The sequence below is a fragment of the Papaver somniferum genome, unplaced genomic scaffold, assembly GCF_003573695.1.
Source record: "Papaver somniferum cultivar HN1 unplaced genomic scaffold, ASM357369v1 unplaced-scaffold_80, whole genome shotgun sequence".
NCBI classification, from domain to species: Eukaryota; Viridiplantae; Streptophyta; class Magnoliopsida; order Ranunculales; family Papaveraceae; genus Papaver; species Papaver somniferum.
The window spans coordinates 2,831,818-2,854,680 of record NW_020650971.1 but is presented as its reverse complement, the minus strand read 5'-3'; the positions used below and the strand labels follow the sequence as shown (position 1 = coordinate 2,854,680).

Sequence of the window (22,863 nt, the reverse complement as noted above, 5' to 3'; positions counted from 1 at the left end):
CAATTCCTTTTCTGAAGTTTAGTTTGAGTAGTCTTTCATTGAGAATCTATGCAGAAGAACAAACACAAACTTTCCATATTGCTTTAGCGATGCTACAAACTTTGGAAGATACACCACACAACACGAGAACAAGAAAAGACCCATGTACTAAAACTACATGCACTAGCAAAGTAATCTGCAGGCAAGATGTCTGCCTTACTAAGTCTAAATTTTCCATCTCTTGGCATCCTTGTTAGATTCCACCGCTTGCAGAAAGTAGTGATGTGGTGCTTTGGTTTTCATCGTTGTTGAACGGATGCCCTTCCTCATCTATGGTAAAATATGCATTCCCTGGCTCATATTTTTGACATCCTAGAAGAGGTTTAGATTCTTTTGTCCTGTCAATCCTTAAAGTTTCTTCCCTTGGCATAATGTTCTCTTTGGAGCCTTTTCTCATTTCAGACTTTCTGGGTAGCGAATCTTCATTAGAAGAAGCCTCAAGAGTATTCAGTGCATTTTTTGTCATCTCAGGGATCGTATTGCGGAAGTCGTTCTGCTGTGTGTTGTTGGCACCCTCAGTCACACCTTTGTCAACAGAGAACTGATTCCCGCAATCTTCTCCATGATTGACAAACTCAGAATTACACCTACCAAAGGCTCCAACAGATGCTCGATTTTCATCAGTCATAGAAGTCTTCTGAGTAAAGCTTCCAAACCCTTTAATCCCACGAGTTACCTTACGCGCCCGATTCCGTTCTTCTTTCAGTAATGGTCCTTTCTCCAGCAACTTCAACATCCTCTCAGATTTATTCTTCATTGTAAGCCCCCAATTAAACCTGCAATTAACAAGATTTTTACATTCTTTATCACAAATTCAACAATTTTAAGATCTGACAGGGGAAAATCAGATTTCCCTGAGTTACTAACCCTCTTTCATCGATATACTGGAAATTCCTCATATCTTGAATAACCTTAATATCACACTTAAACTCTTCTGCAATACTCTCTGGACCATGAGTAAGAAGATGTTCAAGCAACACCAGAGTTTTGTAAGAAATCCTCCAATTCTTCCTATCAAATCTTATCAATCTGAACATGGCAAGAAAAAAATTGTCAGAATTCTGTTGTCAAATTCAAAATAATCACAAATCATGGAAATCTGTGTGATTCCCATGATTTGAGAGGATTCGTACTTACTTTTTGTGAAGAATCTCAACAATTCTCCAATAATCATCAACTTCAAAAGCAGCTCTTGATATCAAACCCATGGTTTTGGTATCAGGACCCCATGGATTTCCATTAGTAACTTCTTCAGTCAATCTACAGAAAAAAAAATCCCATCCATAACATAAATTTCCATATCAAGATCAAACCCAAAACAAGATTGATTCAGAAGAAGAAGAGAAAAGCACTTACAGTTCAGCTGGAGTGACATCAGTAAGAGCTAATCTTGCAGTCTTGATCTTCTCTTTCAGAAAAAATGAAGCTTGTTTCTTGAATTCATGGAAAAATGGAGTACCCATGCTGTTATTGTTGTTTCCGACGATCGACGACATATTGGGTTTTCGATCTAAACAAGAACTGTTAATTTAAGGTTCTTCTTCTTCTTCTTCCTTTGACTTATTAATTAGGTTGTGCAATGGAAGTTGCATGAACTCTAACTACTCCACTGTGTTTTTGGATGATGCAAGAAATATTAACAACTTCTTTTACTTAAAAAAACACATTGGCCGGTCAGTGTTGATGGAGGAAGGACATAGAAAGTTGAATTTGAAAGGAGAAGTTGAAATTTGTGGTGGGGTTCACAGTAACGTTAAAATCTCATCTAACAGTAAGGATTCTTATGTTTTTTTGTTTTTGTCCTAAGGCTAGATGAAATTTATACTCCCTACGTACCTATTATATAGGCGGAGATGTAGTATTCTCTTAAAATAAGATAATATTTAGTCGATATAAATATTATTTTATATATTTCTATCTCACATATAAAATTGGATTGAATGATACCCATGCATCATTAATATTAGGGATGTATATGAAAAAAACAACTTTGGAAGTGGAGCTTCGCCTATCTAATGGTACTACAAAATTTTTAAGCTCCGCCTATCTAATAGATACGGAGGGAGGGAGGGAGTAGAATACTATTTGAAATTCAAAAATAATAGATTTGAAAAGGGTAAAAGTAAGTAACCGTTATCTTACACACCACTACCACAATATTTATTTTTGCACGATTCTACTTGGAGGAAACTTCAAAATTGACAATGAAAGCCATGTACTACTGGTATACATAGTTCAGCAGCTTTGTTTAGCTTTTACGATAGGATTTATTCAAAGCACAAGTCTCATAATTTCTTGGTGGATTAATCATTTACTCCTTACACAGTGATTTGAAGTTGAAGATATGTCATCAATGTGATAAAATCTTTTGCAAAATATGTCGACCGGCTAACAGAAATTAGTCTAGCAAGCATAATTGAGATGGAAAGTGTGGCATCAGCAATAAATAAATAAATAAATAAATAAAACGCACCCCGATTTTGAAATTTGAGAGGGTCTATGTCGGTTATGTTGTTTGCATTCTTTTGGGATATAAATGAATAAAGAAAAGATAGGGTACGTAAGATTCAATGTGACTATGTGTACGATTGATCATGCTTCATCCTACATGTGTCCATCTCATATTTAATATTATTTTTTGATTGATTACCCATCTTGATCTCATATTCCCATGTCATGTTCTTTCCTGCACCTGCAGTGATCTAAAATCAATAGTATTCTACGTTTTTGATATCGTCGTGATATATGCTACGTGGTGCTTTATACTGAAATAAATTTGTGGTCGAGTGCATGTATCCAATTCTTTTAGAGCAGAGTAAATTTTGGGAGGGAAGTGGAGATCCTTCATTCATATAATGGCAGGACAGCTCTTGGGGAAAGTCGACCATCTCTATCATCGTGTGAAGATACATCTATGTAATGAAAGATCCTTCATTCATATAATGGATCCTGAGTCATTTTCGACAACGAAAGCCATGTGCAAGTGAAGACTTATTTTCGAAGTAATTAACAACTACTATTATCGGTAAAAGTGTTCAACCATTCTTCAAAAAGTGTTTGGACATACAAGGGATGTCATCGGTGTGATAAAGAACTTTGCAAAATATGTCGATCGGTATCACTCGGCTAAGAGCAACCAAGCATTCTTAATTCGGTATCACTACTGCTTTGGCCTTTTTGAAAAATACATTTAAACTATTTACATCAACTATATGCCTTGCGGCACATACCGACGTTTCCACACTACTGCTGGATTGCTAGCGCTTTCACACCAACAGGTTGGCTCAATTTAGTCTTATTAACAACAGCAGAAGCAGAAGGTATGCATTCCAAAGAATCCAAACTCAAAGTCTGGCCGTGTTTACTCTATCTCCATTCATCTTAATGTAATTTTGTTTCCTGTCGGAATAACGATGGGACTTCCGTATTTCCCTAGGCCAGCACCAGAAAAACCTCTGCTAGAAACGACTGGTTTTTTGTAATAATCTTTGCGACCTGTAAATCTAAAATCAAGGTACACTGGTATATAATCAGTAATTGTCAAGGAGGTACCATCAACTACCTTCCCATTCAAATCAAGAGCTCTCTGTGCAAAGCTGCTTGGAGATTGGAAAACTCGATTAAAGCAGTCCCCAACCACCATAGTAGCGGGTCTCTGGAATGTCAATGTGAACGATGGATTCGCAAGTTTTGAAATGGCTGTCTAACAAGCTCCATATCTGGTCAGCTCCAAGAGAAGTATCGTAACCTTGGACACAAAGGGTTTCACGAACAATGGCAAGTCTAACAGGACGTCCCAACAAGTACCTGCCATTCCACTTTGCTGCCTCCTTTGCAGCTTCTTCAGTTGCAAACTCAACATGCACAACTCTCCTGAAAGTTTCGTACCTGTGATCGAAAGAGAACCACACGTCGGCAATATCCCCAACGTTTCCAAAGAATTCGATCACATCAGATTTATTAATGTCAAACGGTAGGTTCTTAAGACAACGTGTTTTTGATGCTCCAGTGCCTGTCGCTTGACGCTGAAATTGAATACGTCTACCCAATAAATCTAGATCTCTTAGTTTCGCTGCCATCTTTGCAGCATCCTCGGTTGCAAACTCAATATAACCAGACCGGCTGTACCTATTATCCCTACTGAAACGCATATCAACAATTTCCCCAGCCTGTTTAAAGAACTTGATCACATCGGATTTCTCAGTGTAGAATGGTAAGTCCTCCATGAAAAGTGTTTTTGATGATGCTCCAGTGCTTTCTAGCTTAACACGGTGCCCCAACAAGTATTCATTATGAAATTTTAATGCCTTGTTTGCAGCTTCCTCAGTTGCAAACTCAATATGACTCTGGAGTTTCCGTCCTTATTGAGGCGCAAGTCAATAATATCATTCGCAACCTGTTTAAAGAAGCTAATGACATGAGATATATCAGCGGAATATGATATGTTGTTGGCAATATAAGTGTTTTTGATGCTCCGGTGCCTTTCACTACCGGATCATCTTCCTCAGCTTTCTTTCTTTTGCTGGGTTTCCCCATTCCGGCAGAAGATTGATCAACACAGAACGAAGAAGAAAAAAGACAGTGTGGTGGTCTAGGGTGGAGCGGCTACTAATCTTATTTATGCCTTGGCAAGATTGTTAATAGGGATCACTAATTTACTTAGGGGTGGCCATATTTTATATCAGTCAAAACATCTTTCTCCTGTAAAATGGGATACCCCTAATCGAATTGGTACGCCGTATTAGCAATCATGCTTTATGGGTATTTCCAATATTCATCGGCCCATATATGAAAGTGCCCTAATGCTACCAATATCACAGCCCAAGTCCAATAGAATCAACGGCCGAGATCGTAAGATCTAACTTCTCTCTTATATAACTCCTCAAACAAAAAATTTCTCAGTTCCTCCAAAACCTAAAATCTCCGCTGCGGCTCAGAAGAAGAAAACAAAAGGCATTCTAGGGTTTTCTTCATCATGGTGAGATTCGTGGTTCATCAATTCGTCGTTCGTTTCATTAATCATCTCTATCGATGATTCTGATTCTGATGGTGTTTGTTGTGTGTTACAGGTTCTCTCAAATGATATCGATCTGCTGAATCCACCAGCTGATTTGGAGAAGAGGAGGCACAAGCTTAAGCGTTTGGTTCAATCCCCAAACTCCTTCTTCATGGTAAAACTTCCTACTAATCATCATCCTCATCCTCATTATTATCAATCTCTGTGGTCTCTTCTTACTGAATCTTTGTTTGTTTGTTTGTTTTGAAACAGGATGTTAAGTGCCAGGGATGCTTCAACATGTAAGTTGTTATTACATTAGACCTTGATTGATTTGTATTCTTCAGTTTCTTGTGATTTGGAAAAATTTGTATGAGTTTCTGAATCTTTGTGTTGTTGGATTTTTGATGTGCAGAACTACTGTATTCAGTCACTCACAAACAGTGGTTGTATGTGGAAATTGTCAAACTGTCTTGTGCCAACCAACTGGAGGTAAAGCTAGACTTACTGACGGATGCTCATTCAGGAGAAAGGGAGATTAAGCGGTTGCGATAAGGGAATGTTGTGGTGATGGTAGAATGAATTTTGTTTTTCTTTCTACTTTTGTTTAGTTTTAATTGGAGAATGGAAGCCTGGGTATTTGAGATATGGGTTTAGGATTTTGGTATTGAAGTAATTATGCTGCCGGGACGTCCTGTCTTTTGACATTGATAGTAGCTCATGTTATCATGTTTTGACAATAGAAATTTGGGGTTATCTACCTTTAACTATTCACGCTTAAACCTGTTTTGTTTTGTTCAAATGATGGTGTATTGCTTCGTGTTTTAATTAAATTGGTATTACGGCTAGTTTGTGAAGCATGGTGATTGTGTATCTAGTTGCATTTCATGTCTATGTGGTTCATACTTGCTGCCTTGTTTTTATCTGGACATATAGATTTCACATTATGCTATTCTTGAATTACTGCTCTTGGTTGGGAGATCTGTGTAATGTGTTGTAATGTGCAACTAGTTGCCATATAATGCAAGTATTCCTGTCACATTACTCTTCACCAGTGATACTGTTTTTTATGTTGGAATGTGTTTCTAGTTATGATATAGCGCAAGTGTGTCATTCACATTATTTTGTATATGTTGCATATTAGTGAGTCGGCTTTTGTTTATCAGTTTTGATATTGTCTGAAGTCATTTGTTTGCAGTGCACTAGGCAGACTGACCCTAATTTCATTTTAATAAGGTTTATACAGTAATAAATGCTTTTGTACTTCAAGGGTGTTGTCAGTTGGTACATGGTTATCGTAAGAGTAAAAGTTGGAAAGCAGCAGGGAATAGAAGAGGTAAATTTTGTTAGACTACTGCAATTTTATGATGACTAGGTTTTTTGGTATGTAGTTAGCTAAACCATTAGAAGAATAGTGACAACTTTAGAGAATTTGTTAGAAGTTGTAGATATGATAGTAAGTTGGAATCAGCAGGGAAGTTCACCTTTAAGGAAACATCATTCACAATTTGGCAGATATTATTAGGAACTTAGATGCTGTATTAGCTATAGAAAATTGAACAGGCTTGCCTAGGGGTGTACCTATTTGGTGTACCAAATTGGTGGACCAGCCATTCCACCCTTGGATTTGTAGGGGCTGGGGTTCTAAAGGTATGGGTGAGATTACCTTTATTCAATCCATGGGTGGAGAGGGTTGGTCCACCAATTTGATACACCAAATTGGTCCACCTTTAGCTTTTTCGGTTAGAAACACAAAGGAGGGAACACACATGCTGGTTCTGTACCTGTCTTTGATATTACGTATTTTCTTAAGGTAGGTGGGTATTGATTGTTTGGGGTTTATAGTATAAACTTTATGCAGTTAAATCGTTTTTGTTCTTGAAGGGTGTTGTCTGTTGGTACATGGTTATTGTCAGGGTATAAATTGGAAACTAGCAGGTTAATCTGTTAGACTACTGTAAATTTAAAATTTAATGTCCAGTTTTGTTTGATATGTAGTTATCGAGGAACAGTGACAACTTTAGAAATTGTTATTACGGGATATGTTAGTAACTTGGAATCAGCAAGGAAGTTCACATTCAAGGAAACATCATTCATATTTTAGTTTAGTAGATTCAGGAAATTAGATGATGTATTTGTGGGTAGGAAATTGACATGACAGTGGTAACATCTTTGCAGAACCTGATAGGTAAAAACACAAAGGAATGTAACATGCATGATTCTCACAAGTCTGTATGTTGGTTCTGTACCTGTCTTTGATATATTGTGTTTTCTTGAGGTAGAGGGGTATCAATATCCCTTGGTTGGTTCATCAGAACTAGTTGTTGAAATGCTTTCATGCTTTGCTCCTGCTTTTCTGCTTATGCCACAGGAAGAAATGCTTCGTTACTGCTCTCTTAAATAGGTTATGACATTTATATTGTAGTCTGTTCTTTAGCAATGGATGCATTTTCTTTTCTAATATTACACTGCAGCGCTCGAGTGTTTACTTCATCCTTAATTCTTCTTTATCATTTTATTATTATCTTTAGCCGACGTGAATTGTAGTATGTAAGAAAACAGCACCTTGAAGCTTTAATTTGACTGTCACATAGTTGGCCTCATTCTGTTGTAGTTTGGTTCTGAATCTGTGGAGTTCCTTCTGAATCACATTGATTATTCACTTATTTGCTAGTGTTCAATGTGGAGTCAAAACTGTTACGTCTTTGGGAGCCCGTAATCTAGAAAAACAAACTACAAACTAGTTGTTATGCAGGGTTTTTGTAGAGAGCGTTTGTGATTGAAACTTGTGTATTTAAAGTTTAAGGTTGCCCTGAAAGGTTGAGGCCTCAAAATCTAGGTTCTCCATATCTTGTCGGTGGCCTGTGCTTTTGAAGCATGAAATAAATTAGTAGTTTTTCTGATTCCTCTTATCATGTTTGTTTGCTGGTTTTGTTTTCCTTGTTAATGTTGGTATGTGCGCATTTAGGTTACCTCCTGCTTCTACTTCTAGTCACAAAGCCATACAGCATGGTGCCTCTTGGACTACGGGCCCATGGGCTGGCTCTTAAATCCCATATAAAGATCAAATCCAGAACTAGTAAGCATGGAAAATTTTCAATTCAGCTGCAGTAACATATTCAGAGCAGTTTTGATCCTTTTCTTTAAGAAAAAAATGAAGAAAAAAATGAAGCTTGTTTCTTGATCTCAATCTAAGCAAGCAAGAAGTGTCCTAGAAAGACTGATTAGTCTGGGCATTGAAAATTGGACTAAAAAAATTTCACAGAAGTCGAGAGGAAATTTGATTTGCAGAGTTAAAGAAGAGAACTGATATGGTTAGTTTATGACAGAGCGCAAATTCTAGGCAAATCCGTAAGCAATCTCTGGTTCATTTCGGAAGATGACTTAATGATGCTCATGAAACCTTTGGCATTGACAATGGAATTCAAGGGATGGAATTGCACTTGGACTTATATTCCAACGCATTATTCTTGAAGGAAGGATTCCCAAGGAGATATGTCTATTGAAAGGGTTAGCCCCGCAACCATTCTGTAGAACAAAAGTTAATGTGAACTCCGCTGGTCCGAAGGAGTTGTGCTACTAAATTAAGGTTTAAATCATTCAGCACCTCTTTGACAAATTATACAATAGAAAATTTAAAAAAAAGCCGAGCAAAAAAAAAGAAAAAATTAAAATTAACGGCACATTGATGAGTATAAGAAGAGCTTAAGAATCAAATTTATCTTTTTTATTTTTAATACGAAAGGAGATTATATTGAATTGAAAAAATTATACATCATTATCCCTAAGGGTACATTGTGTTATCATACCGGAATATTGTTTGACCATTTTTTTAGTTGAAACACTAGCTATACCATGTTTAGCCGGTGTGTGAGCAACATTATTTGATCCCTATGCATATGTGTGCATTTCCAAGTTACAAAGGGATTCAAAATGGTTCTATAATCGATAATTAAAGCAGTGATAACATGTTGACCGTTACCCTCCAAATGCAATGCTTGTACCCCTTTGCTTCTTGCCCAAAGTACCGCTTCCAATGCTTTAGCTTCAGCCTGTTCAGGATCTATTGCTTTGTTACTACACATCTAACCCCATCTGTATTACCTGCAAAATCTCTTAGTTTAAACCAATGCCAACATCATTTGTATCTTCTTTATATGCTGTATCAAAATTCACTTTAATGTAAAAATTTAAGGCCTTTGCCAATCGCTATTATTTTGGATTCTAGTTTGAACACTAGGTATGAAATTTCTAGTATTCACGCTAATCCAATCTGAATAGTCTAACTTTATCTGATGAACTACTTTGTTTATGTTAGGTTGTGAATCATCAAAAACTTTACGACATCTACATTTCCAGACATTCCACATAACAAAACCAAACCATTTGAGCAGATTATCTCTTGCTCCACTCAGATTGTTCACCTGAAACAAACCACAAAGCCAATCAGTAAAATGAACATTAGCTAAACTAGACCCAAAATTTAGATCAATAGCATTCCAAATTGCCTTAGTGAAACTACAGTCTATAAATATATGCTATATGGTTTCATTATACATACTACATAAAAGACATATCGGATCAATATTTTGATGAAATCTAGCTAACTTATCACCTATAGACAAGCAATTCTGGAGACATTTCCACAAAAATGGAGTATATTGTTAGGAAGATTAGTTTTCCAGAAATGCTTCCATGAAATAGGAACAATATTAGGAAACCAACATCTTGATTTCTACTGTTCAAGATTGCTTTATAAGGAGATTTTACGGAAAATTGACCATTAGAGCTAGGTTGCCATCTGAGATAGTCTTTTCCTTCAAACAATATCCTTATATTTAAAATTTTCTCCACAGTTGCATTATCAAACAAAGCTTGAATCACCTGCACATTCCAAGTTTTAGCATTAACATCTATTAGCTGAGACACAATCTTCATGTTATAAGATACAAAATGACAATCGACATTAGAATCTATCGATGGTATCCATCTATTCTTCCAAATATTTATAGAAGTTCCATCTCCCACTTCCCAACAAGCATACTGTTTGATAATTTCCAGACCCCTACAAACACCATTATATATCCAAGACCCATTAGATTTGATATTATCATATAAAGGATCACAGTTATGAAAATACTTAGATTTGAACGCATAACTTATCACGAGAATGTAACATTCTCCAGGCTAATTTAGCAAGTAAAGAATAATTCATGATTTCATTTTGTTTTATATTCAACCCCCCTAAAGCTCTTGGTTGAGCAACTTCCCTCCATTTTTTAAAATAGACACCTCTTTTTCCTGTGTTTTTTTATTCCACCAGAATCTCATCTGGATGGAGTCCATCTTTCAGTCAGATTATTAGGAATGGGGAAAACATACATATGGTGTGAAGCTAAGCTACCCAAGACAGATTGAGTCATAACTGTTCTTCCTGGTGTATTCAAAATTTTTGGTTTCCATGGAGCAAGTCTATCACTGTATCTATCAAGAAGAGAAGAAAATGATTGAATCTTACTCTTTTGAAGAAGAAGAGAGACACCTAAATATTTATTATTAAGAGCCAGTTTCTTGATGTTCATGATGGTAGAAATCTCATTCTTTACCTGGTTGGGAACTTTTTTACTAAAAGCAATGCCAGACTTTTCGTAGTTGACGGACTGACCTGAAAAGGAACTAAATTGCTCAATGATATTAACAAAATTCCTAGATTCTCTCCCATTAGCTTTAGCAAAAATAAGACAGTCATCTGCAAAAAATAAATGAGAAACTGCTGGGCAATATTGATTAGCTTCTATACCATGAATAAGATGATTATGTTCAGCAAATAACAACGCTTTAGAGAAGGATACATAAAATGAAGAGATAAGGGGATAAATGATCCCCTTGTCTAAGACCTCTATGAGGAGTAAAAGTCTCACCAGGAGAGCCATTGAGCAGAATAGATGTTGACACAGTGCTTATATATTGTTTAATCATCATGCAGAGATCATCACAAAAACCTAATCAAATTTATCGATCATTACGAATTTTCAGCATAGATTTAACTATATATTCTGAAGCTGAACAGACTTTTAGAAATCTAGCTTAAGAATCAAATCCCTCACAGTATGCGACATTAATCTAAACAATAACTGATATAAAGCAAACATTTTGGGCTATGTTTCTCTTACAAAGCTCTACGTTTCTCCCTAAAACGAACACACTCGAAATATCAAACCTCACCATTTACCTATCTCAATTTCAACGTTAACAAATTTAAATTTGTTGATTACCAACTACTGATTTTCAGAGTAATAGTGTCGTATGTTTCGGAATGTTCTCAAACATAGTGGCTGACGGTGCTATATATTAACTATAGGTAATCCTTACTTACTGTTTGACCAAACTGCCAGTTGACTTTAGTTTAACTGTTTAACCAAACTGCCAGTTGACTTTAGTCAAGTCTACGACCCAAAAATTATGAGACACAATCTTAAGACCTAAACGGTAAAGGATACCAAAATTTTACAACCCAAATAGAGAGTGACCTCCCATATTTAGTCTACAAATACTACAGAAACCAGACTCACAAACTAGGCTAAATTTTGCATATATATACCGCCGTCAGCCGTGTTGCGAGGCCAAGGTTATTGTGGGTCTTGTTGGATTACGAAACCCTAGCTGTGCAGCCTTGTTCCGAGGCCAAGACTGTTGTGGCTCTTGTTGGATTACGAAACCCTAGCTGAGCAACAAGAAGAATCAGAAGAAGACACAATTAGCTATATCTTTACTGATGGAGAAATTGAATTCAAGTATCCTACTAGAAATACTAACTCGATCACCCAAGACTAACGCAGGTTTCAAATCCGTCTTATAGGGCAAATAATTATGTCAACTCTGGAGACGTCTCTTGGCCGGGAAACCAAAACAAGGTACACTTTTCGTAAATAGGCCTATATGGCCTGGTGATATCAAATTCTACTATAGAGAAGAATCCTCTGAGATGGTTAATCTTAATTGTACCGAACAGAATTTTTACAAGATATTTACAGAGATAAACAGCATAAAAACTGGTTCTTGGTTCTTCAGCTTTGTTGGTACCTGCAATGGTTTGGTATGTTTCGAACTTTCAAAGTTTATATATATATTTACAATCCCATCACCGGAGAAAGCATTCGTTTTCTAAAAACAGGTTAACTCAATGACCTTGTTGGGTTCGGTTATTGTCAATCCACTAACACATACAAGGTTGTTAAGATTGCTCGAAGTGCGATTGTTAACCTAAGTGTACAAGTTTACACTCTTGGTGATGGCAGTGGGTGGAGAGACAAACCAGAAATTCCCTATTGGTTTTCAAGATCAGGCGCTTTAGCTAATGGGGCTCTCCATTGGTTAAACGAAAGATCTGATCACTGCGACATTGTAGCCTTTGATTTGACAGATGAAACATTTCGGTCTATCCCACCACCACCTTTTCATTCTGATTCCTATATGCACGGTGTTCTCGGGTCGTGTGGAGGGAACCTGTATCTGTGTGCTTCTTATAGGTATGCAAAGGAAGGTGGAGGCTTGACGGATATATGGGTATTCGAGAAGAATAATATGAACTCTTTTACTTGGATAACTGTGTTCAGCAGTAAATGGGGTTCACTCTCAGCTTCACTATTATCCCGAACAGAGACTGAAATTTTGCTATGGCAAAATGGCGTTGTCTCTTGTTATGACCCTAAAACTTTAAAGAAAATATGGTTTTCTGGCGCACTAGGGACTGTTTACTCATATGCATAGCCTTGTTTCGTTGAAAGATCTTGGAGAAGAGCGAGTAGATTGTTCAGTGCTTCCATAACTGGGTATATGTTATATAGATTTCAAATTCCAAGTCGAAAAGTATACAACATTAGAACAGTTAAACAATTATTTCATAGTATATATATTCTTTTATGTCTTTAGTAATTTTCATTTCCTAGTTCCTACTGATTCTTTATTTTTATTTCTTTACATGGAGGCATTGAGTGGAATATTTAAGCCATTCGAACTTATCAGTTTTTACTGTCGGTTTGAGGACTAGTAGGAGAATATCATTTCTTAACTTCAGCGGAATCATCCAAAATTATGGGATTTTGTAACTAGAGTTCAATAACAATTGCACCTCAACTTGTCTAACTGCAGGATGTACCAGGTTTTGCATAGGCACTTAAACCGCAAGACTAGAGGGTTTTCACGAGTAATCTTGGAAGAAATTCAGCATCTCCTGGAAGACTTGCCATCTCTCTCTTTTTCTCAAGGTTCAAAAAAAATTCTGTGAGCGCAAAAAGTAGGCATGAACATGAGTTAAAAATAGAGGGACAAAAAATGACGCTAGAAACAGGGATTGAACCTGTGACCTTGTGGTTAACAGCCACACGCTCTAACCAGCTGAGTTATTCCAGCATTTTTGTATAGGTTCGGAATATTACAAATGTTTAGTATGCTCCAAGGGGATCAACCCGCCGTACATTCTGGATTCTAGCAGCACCATTCAATTATAGTGTGGAGGAGCTACGACTGTGGGCATAGGAAGCAAGCTACTCATAAAGGGGAATATTCACTTCAGTAACTTGAATGCTTTTATTATGAGTTTGAGGACAATGCTTCTGAAAATGAGTAACACTACAACTTTATATATACCATCTCCAGGGCATTCTGCACAAACGAAAAAAGTAAACGCGTTCCTGATCACCATCATGTTTGGCATGTGCTCCGTATTCCTGTTCATGGCATCAATTTTGGGAAGGCGGCTCATGGTTATTTCAGAGAAACAGATGACAAAATCAATTAAGCTGTGAGATTACCAAATTAATTATTAAGATTTATTTAATAATAAATAAATATTATTAGAAGAAATCTTAGCCATAAATTAATAATAACAAATTAATGAATAATTTTAAATAAATAAATAAATAATTAATTGATTAATGCGGAAAAGAAATAACACAAACACCAGAAATTTTGTTAACGAGCAAATCGCAAATGCTGAAAAATTCCGAGACCTAATCCAGATTTGAACACCACACTATATTAAGTCGCTATAGACACTAGCCTACTACAGATTAGATACGGAATGGAATGCACTTTAGCCTTAACCAATATCACACTGATCAACGTACAGTCGCGTTTCTTACGCCTCTGAATCCTAGCAGGACTCTACGCACTTCATTCCCTTAGCCGATATCAACCACAACTAAGAGTTGTGACGACTCAAAATCGAACACTTGTAAACAAATCTGTCTCCCACAAAAATGTTTATTATGATTGATAAATCTGTCTACCACAGAGATACCTATGAAGTTTTGTTCCGTCTTATGATAAATAAAGGTGCACAAGAACCAATTGATAATTCAGTCTTACATTTCGAAAGAACAACCTATAAATATCAATCACCTCACAATAACTTAACTATATGGTAATAGAACAAGTTATTGTGGAATAAAAAAGGATGAGACGAAGAGCTTTGTGATTACTTTTTTTTATCTTACCTGTCGGAGATAAATCTCGAGCAAATCTTAGAGAATATAATACTCAACACGATAGAACGAGTAAAGTCAGAATACACAACTACAAATAAAATAGTTGGATCTGGCTTCAGAAACCCAATGAAGTCTTTAAGTTGTTAATCTAATTATGGTTTTAGGAAAAACCTAGGTTATAGGAGAATCAAATCTAGTAGCAACTAATATCAAACATGAGGTATGGAGATTAGGTTTCACAATTGCTGGAGTTCTCCTTTATATAGCCATTCAAATCAGGATTTGCTAAGTTAGCTCAGAAATAAAGCATTCCATATTCACCGTCAAATGAAAATCTGTTTTAAGATACAAGATAAGTTTTGCTTGAAACCAAATAAATATCTCTCCATCGTTAGATGGTCTTAGCTTGTCACAGACAAATGAAATATACTTTCATTTAGATATGGGTAACTGTACCTGAACGTGCATATTGAGTTGGATCAGTTATAGTTAACCAAATTTAGCCATATGAACACTTTTGTCTTAACCACATTCATCTAACACATCTAGATCAACTATGATGATCAATCAATCATGAAAGATAATTGTGTTAACCACATTCATCTAACCAAAAATGATTCTAATTGTGTTTTGTAGAGTTATTCAATTGTTAAGAATCACATGTAAGTATCTATGATCCAATTGAAACAAAATCGGATATTGATTTTTAATATACAAAATACAAGATTCAATTTATGAACATTAAGCCACGGTTTTCAAAGATTGCATTCATTATTTCTTAAATGTATTTGTTCATGAGTATGAGAATATACTTAACCGATTTTAGAACTTCCACCACTAAGTTTGCAAACGGGAACGCAAAATTAAGTTCCGAGCTTTGGTCTTGACCAATAGTTTGCAAACGGATATGCACAATGTTGTTCCATATAAAATCCTTCACATACTGGTACGCAAACTTGGTTCCTGGACTTTTCAGTTAAAACCATTCACATACTGGTATGCAAACTGGGTTTCCGGACCTGAATCATACCAACACAGTTTGTACACTAAGTACGCATACAGTGATGTTTTACAGACATGAGTTTTAGGTCTAAACTCCCATTTCAATCATTTAAACATTCATAGAAGACGACAACGGCTTTATCACACAAACCACTAGCTTATAAGCAATTTGAAAGCGATCGAATGATCAATACGAAACTTTCCAAGTGGACATCAAATAATTGTCTTATACAAATCATGTAAGATGTTTCAAGAAATTTCCACATGATCATATTTTGAATTGTTATTTCGTTTCCAACAAATAAATTTCTTCCAACTAAAATGTCAAAAATAATGATGAATATAGCTAAAGCAAAAATCTTCCAACAAATATTTTGAGAAATAGATAAACGAGTTATACTTAGCTCGAAATAACAAATATGTATGATATGAAAGCCTATATCACTATACTACTTTTGTCTCAATAGGAGATAAAATAGAATATAATAGACTTCTGAGTGATAGATAAGTTTTAGTGTCCACATACCTTTTGTTGATGAAGTTTCTCCGAGTTCTTCAGTTGTAAGAGCCGTGAAGTCTAAATCTCAACTACACAATCTATCCTAGTCCGAAACTCCTATTAATAGACTATTAATCAAGACTACAGTTTTGATCAATTAAACTTGACAAACAAGCTTGAGATAGCAACACTTACGAGTTCAACCGAGCAGTGCTCTAACAAAAGTGATAATTATTTCTCGAGTTGGAACTATAGTGTATGATGCAGGATCAGGTGAGTCAAGAGGAGAGCAATAGTCATCTGATGCATGAGAATTTTCATGTGAAGATGAAATAAAGGACTCATATTTTGATGAAGATGTTATATTAGTGGATAACAAAAGAGCTGGAAAAGAAAGTTCAGTAAATGATAGTTCTGAAGAATTTGAAGTGACACTAGAATATGCAGCAACAAAAGGTAAAACATGTTTATCAAAGACTAAATTAACTGAGATGTAGACCTTATGAGCGACAAGAAAATAAAATTTATATCCCATATGAAGAGGACTATAACTAAAAAAAACATATCTGTCAGATTTGTGACTCAGTCAGGTCTATATGGTTCAAGGTTAGGATAAAACCAACAAGCAAAAGTTTTGATAAAGTTATAGTCAGGAAGAGTATTGAGTAGCATCTGAAAGGAGATTTAAATGACATGACTTGGGTAGTGGCAGTGAGAAAAGAATCATACGAAAAATGTTTAAACAAAGAAGCCTAAAAAGTGTTACCCATTTCAGTGATATGTTTGTGTTTCCTTTCTGCCAAACCATTTTGTTGGTGATGATGATGATGACAATAATTTATATTAGGAATACCATGCACACTCATTAAATAATTCTTAAAACTTGCGTTTGACTAATTCACATGCACCATCATATTGAAAAATGTTTTTTCATTTATCCAATAGATTTTCAGTCTTATATTTGAAATGTTTTAAACAATCAACACTTTCATCTTTTGTTTTCAGAGGATACATCAAACGAAACCTAGAAAAATCACCTATAAAAAAATATAATACTTGAAACCTAATGGAGAAGAAACTGAAGAATGTCCCTTTAATTCACAATGAATTACGTATAGAGGCTCAGTTGTAAGTCTCTCTAAATGATAAAAAAGGATGCCTATGATGCTTACCTAACTGACAAGAAGTGCATAACCAAAGAGAAGAAATGTTGATATTGATACCAGTTAAGTATTTTTTGTAGAAGTATGTCCTAGTCCACCATGCCAAAAATCAGAAGTATTTTAAGAAGTATGTCCTTAGAAGACTGCATAGTTGTCCTTCAAAAAGCCTTCAACAAGAACTACTACAGTATCTAAGCCTGCATAGTATTTCAGCACAATTGAAAAAAATTTACCATCACCTACCACAACTTGAACATTACCTGTGTAGGACTTGGCATTAGGGAAACAAGAAAGGCTGTTTTTTTACCTGACTTGTCGCGCCAGAGTCAGTAAGCCAACATGAAGCCACATTAGGATCATGCAAAACAATAGCTAAGTTGAGCTTAATACTATGAAAAGCTGTCTGCAAAGTATCTGAACTAGAAACAAAATTATACGACTAATCTGTAGTACAGAACCAGACTTCGAATTTTTTTTTGAAGGATTCTTATAAGTATGAGTATAACGCCATCTACAACGAAAACCAGTATGACCAGAAATCTTACAGATTTGACAGAAATTTAAAATAAAATAAGGATTAGAAGTAAGTGTCTCATCAGATCCATGAGATATCTGCTTAGATTTAGAAGATTGTTTTTGTAAAACCTATAATTATGATAATCTAAATTGATTTATACTCGATCTCTTCAATTTCAACTATTGCTCATGACGAAGAAGTCTAGAATTGAAATCACTAAAAGTAAATTAAGTCTCTCTATATCTTACTTTAACAACAAATTGACTACATTCACGACTTAAGCTTTGAAGAGTGTACATAAGAAGATCCAAGTCGTCCACATGTTGATCAATTTCATCCAGATAATCAAAAATTGATCTGATCTCATCAATATTATAAGGAATAGAACTATTACCGCACAAAATTGAATGAAGTTAACTGTGAAGAAGAGATATACGAGAAGATAATTGACGAAGAATCAACTTCTCAAGAGATAATCAAATCTTTCTGTGTAGTTTTACCTCCAAAAATGCTTCGAGAAACACTATATCAAAGTATCGCATTGACATAAAACATAACAAACCAATTGTGTTTGAAAGTATAAAACTCAGGATTCAAAGCCTCCTCTCCATCAATTTTGATAAAATGAACCGGTTTCTGAATTGATCCATCAACATAGTCAAGGATATATTTTTTGATCAAAATAGATTCAAATTGACTTTTTCATGAGAATTACATTAGAATATGTTCACCCATGGGAAACAAGCCTAAAACTGATCCTTCATAACCACACACAAACCTACTTTCTTATAAAAAATACACTGGTGCACTAATGTGTACACCCTGCAAAACATGCATAAAACCAACCATCTATACTCACTCTCAGACATACTTTTCATGAAAATTATACAATGTGTACACCCTGCAAAATATGCAGAAAAAAGATAGTTCATAACCACATAAACCTAGTTTTTCATGGAAATTATACTAGTGCATCAATACGTACACACCTACAAAACATGCATTAAAAGGATCACTTGTCTCTTCCGTTTTGACAGCTACAATATCAAAAACGAAATGAAAATGAATTCCTTTATTGAAATTTTGAAACTAATTTTGAGATCATATCTAGATGGAGATGAAGAAGAGAAACAGAAATTGAAACCTTTACGTTTCCCAATTGAAAGATGGAGATGAAGAAGATAATGGAAGAAATCTATATCGAAAACGGAAGAGAACGTGAAGACGTCTTTGGTTTTTATTTGTTTCCCGTTTAAGAACAATCTCTAAAGTAGAAATTAAATTTAGTTCCAAATATGTTGGGTTTTAGACATTCTAGTCCTGCTCTCTTAAGCCTAGTATTAGAAAATCCAAATTTCCTCGAACTGGACTAAATTATATTTTTGGATTGACTTTTGGACTAATGCATATTTTTCCCATCTCTAAATGAATGAGTATTCGGGTGTTTGTAGGGAGGTTGTTTCTGTCACTCGCGAAATCGATTTGAAATGAATTGCTAAAGAAAGGACCCGTTCTAGATTTGTTGAATTTGGACATCCCTGTATAAGGCTTTAGGTGACAGGACCATAGAGTCTAATAATTAATTAAAAAAAAATATGTTTGACCGACTTTCTCATCCTCACCGATTGGGCTCAAACAAGGAAAACGTTAATGGGTTTCGAAACTCTAGTAAAACTTCCAAGTTTGGGGTATCCAAATTCCAATATGTATAGTTATATACTTGACTTGATCATGGAAAACAAACAATTGTGTCAAAAGAAAAATCTCCGGAGAAGCAAACAATAACCTAAACCTAGCTGCGAATGAAGAACCTAGCTATTACAGTTGCCTGCAAGCTCCTCCATGGTACGTAACTATATATCTCTTGATTTGTATATTCTCTTCTTCTTTACTTTTGATTATATATGATATATATCAAACTTTAAATCTCTCCTAAACACAGGGCCGCACTTATCGAAATCCTCGTAGAAATCTTGGTGGATATATATTTCATCATCATCATGGCGTGACGAAACCAACTACTCTTACCGCAGACGCAAAGAAGATTATAACACACGTAGATGGAGTGGAATACCTAATAGACATGTCAAATTTCAAGAATCTGCGTTGGTTTGAAGTTAAGATAATCAACAAGAAATAACTTGTGATCGAAGTTTCATTCAGTGATGATATCAACTTTAATCGGTACTATTCGGGGTGCTATCCCTATTCTTCAGGACACGACTATATCTTCGGATACGTAGACAATGTCTTCAAACAAATATACACGGAAGTGGTGGGGAGATTTGATTTGCCTAGTAGAATTAAGAAGCAGAGTGAACAGGTTCATGCATATTATAATGAAAACGTTGGTGAACTTCAAGTTCTCCTTGGTAGATGCATGGCGCATCGTCCCAGTAGATGCAGTAATGTTGAAATTACTAGAGTCAATGATAGGGTCGATGATGAATAGATAGATTTCATTGGGGGTTTTCTTTGAGATTTAAGTAATGGAGGTGCATATATATGAGTGCTGTTGTCAAACTGTCTTGTGCCAAACAACTGGAGGTAAAGCTAGATTACCGAGGGATGCTCATTCAGGAGAAAGAGAGATTAAGCGGTGGCAATAATCGAATGCTGTGCTGATGGGAGAATGAATTTTGTTTTTCTTCTACTTTTGCTTAGTTTAAATTGGAGAATGGATTTCAGGGTATTTAAGAAATGGTTTAGGATTTTTGAACTGAAGTATGGGGACGTCCTGTCTTTTGACATTTATCGTAGAGCATGTTATCATCTTTTGAGAAATTTTTTTTTTGGGTTATCTACTATCAATTATTTACACTTGTGCTTATTTTTCTTTGTTCAAATAATAGTGTAGTACTTCATGTTTGATTACAATTGAAGTAAGAACAACTTCAATTGAATGGGTATTACATCTAGAAACATGGTTGATTATGTACATAGCTAGTTGCACTCCATGTCTATGTGGTTCATGCTTGCTGCGTTGTTTTTATCTGGACATATAGATTACATATTATGCTATTCTAGAATTATTGCTCTTGATTGGGAGATCTGTATTGCATGTTGGAATGTGTACCTAGTTTCAATATAATGCAAGTATGCAAGTCACATTACTCTTCACCAGTGATAGTGTTGTACATGTTGGAATGTTTATCTTGTTACGATGTAGTGCAAGTATGTCATTCACATTACTTATCACTATTGATAGTGTTGCATATTAGTGAGTTGGCTTTGGTTAATAAGCTTAGATATTTGGTTGATGTTAGTTTTCACAACAAAGTTGTGGATGCATCATAACAAGGATTCTGAGATGAATTTAGAGTTTTGGTATTGACGTTGTTGCTTGAATGTCTGTCTTTCGATATTTATATTAGTGCATGTTACCATATAAATTTTGGTTCTCCAGTATCAGTTATTCACTCTTCCGCTTAATTAGCTTTGTACAAATGATAGGAGTGTAAGACATCATGTTTCAACTATTAATGAACGAAGTACAAACAATTTGTGCAACATGGTTGGATGAGTTGAGTTCTTTGTGCACCAGGCAGGCAGGCATACTGGCCCTAATTTCATAAAGTTTGTACAGTAATAAATAGTTTTTGTACTTGAAGGGTGTTCTCAATCAGTACATGGTTATCATGAGGCTGAAAGTTGGAAACCAGCAGGGAATAAATTATGATGAGGTCTAGTTTTTTTCTGGGTATATAGTTATTAAATAAACCATTAGAAGAACAACTTTAGAAATTGTGACAGTAACTTGGAATCAGCAAGGAAGTTCACATTCAAGGAAAACATCATTCATATTGTAGTAGATATATTCATTAGGAAATCAGTCTATTTGTGGGTAAAAAATTGACATGACAGAGTGGAAACATCTTCACAGAACCTGATAGAAAGTTAGAAACACGAAGGAATGCAATATGCATGATTCTCACAAGTCTGTATGTTGGTTCTGTACCTGTCATTGATATATTGTATTTTCTTGAGGTAGATGGTTTTTTCTGAAGGTTTAGTCCCCTGGTTCATCAGAACTATTTGAAGTGCTTTGTTCCTACTTTCTGCTTATTCTACAAGAAGAAATGCTTCCTCACTGCTCTCTCAAACAGGTTAGACATTTATATTTCTGTTAGTCCAAACTCCAGAGAGATATTTGTAAGTATTGTTGCGTCTGAATGTTGTTCTTTAACAATGGATGACTTTTCTTTTCAATAGTGTGTGTTAGTGCTTGTTAGTTCTGAAAGTTTTATAAGCATTTCAGCCGAAATGTAATCATAGGCTTCAAGCTTGATTTGAATGTCACATGGTTGATCTCATTCTATTGTAGTTTGTTTGATTCTTCCTGCTGAATTACATTGATTATTTACTTGCAAGTATACAATGTGGTTGAAAGTCAATGCTGTCATGTTTGTGGGAATCCGTAAACTAGAAAAACAATGCTAGCTTTTCTAAGAACGTTTGTGATCGGAACATGTGCATTTAAGGTTGTCCCGAAAGCTTGAGGCCTCAAAATCTATGTTCTTCTTCAGATCTTGTTGGTAGCTTGCGCCTTGAACCATGAAATCGATTAGTTGGTTGTTTTTTATGATTGCTCTTATTACCATGCTTCTGTTTGCTCTGGTTTTGTTTTCCTTGTTGGTATGTGAGCATTCGCTGTATCAAACAATAGGTTACCTCTTGGTAAGGATCGTGATGCCTCTTATGGTATGGTCCCATGGGGTCACTCTTAAATCAAGAGCAAGCAAGGGAATATTTTCAGTTCAGATGCATTAACATTAGTAAGACAAGTCTTGATCTTTTCTTTAAGAACAAATGATGCTTGTTTCTTCACCTTGATCCAAACAAGAATCAACAAAAGACTGATTAGGTTGTGACTGGAACTTATGAGCTTTGACTACACTAAGAGCAAACTAGTTCAATACAACATAGCACAAGCAGGGCGGCTTCTTAAGCTTTAAAGACTTACTTCCCCTTTAGTTTTTAGGGTTAACTTATTTGAGTTTGGCATATCACACGTATTAATTTGGTGCATCTGGGGACGGCCGTTTGCCCCACCCAAACCCTTTTCCATGGGTACCCGTCCTACTTGGATAGGATTTTACCCATACAAATAGGAACGGGGTTGGGTATGGTAATACCCGAAACCTAAGTTACGGGATGGG

General features: G+C 35.6%; 2 protein-coding genes and 1 non-coding gene across 3 annotated transcripts; 1 reads left to right on the top strand and 2 right to left on the bottom strand.

Moving 5' to 3' along the window:
- Window positions 1-48: 48 nt before the first annotated feature.
- Window positions 49-1,738, bottom strand: LOC113344966 (ENTH domain-containing protein C794.11c-like). The gene is made up of 4 exons (XM_026588835.1): window positions 1,396-1,738; window positions 1,177-1,299; window positions 907-1,068; window positions 49-815 (listed from the first exon to the last, which is right to left on the bottom strand). Exons 1-4 carry the CDS (start codon window positions 1,533-1,535, stop codon window positions 233-235), a joined length of 1,008 nt encoding a protein of 335 aa, XP_026444620.1. The 5' UTR covers window positions 1,536-1,738; the 3' UTR covers window positions 49-232.
- Window positions 1,739-4,925: 3,187 nt separating this feature from the next.
- LOC113344849 (40S ribosomal protein S27-2) lies at window positions 4,926-5,892 on the top strand. Its single transcript, XM_026588746.1, has 4 exons — window positions 4,926-5,017; window positions 5,109-5,210; window positions 5,309-5,337; window positions 5,451-5,892. The coding sequence occupies exons 1-4, from the start codon at window positions 5,015-5,017 to the stop codon at window positions 5,575-5,577; spliced, it is 261 nt and encodes an 86-aa protein (XP_026444531.1). The 5' UTR covers window positions 4,926-5,014; the 3' UTR covers window positions 5,578-5,892.
- Window positions 5,893-13,373: 7,481 nt separating this feature from the next.
- TRNAN-GUU lies at window positions 13,374-13,447 on the bottom strand. The gene has a single exon. It is a non-coding gene; the product is annotated as a tRNA-Asn (tRNA).
- Window positions 13,448-22,863: the final 9,416 nt, after the last annotated feature.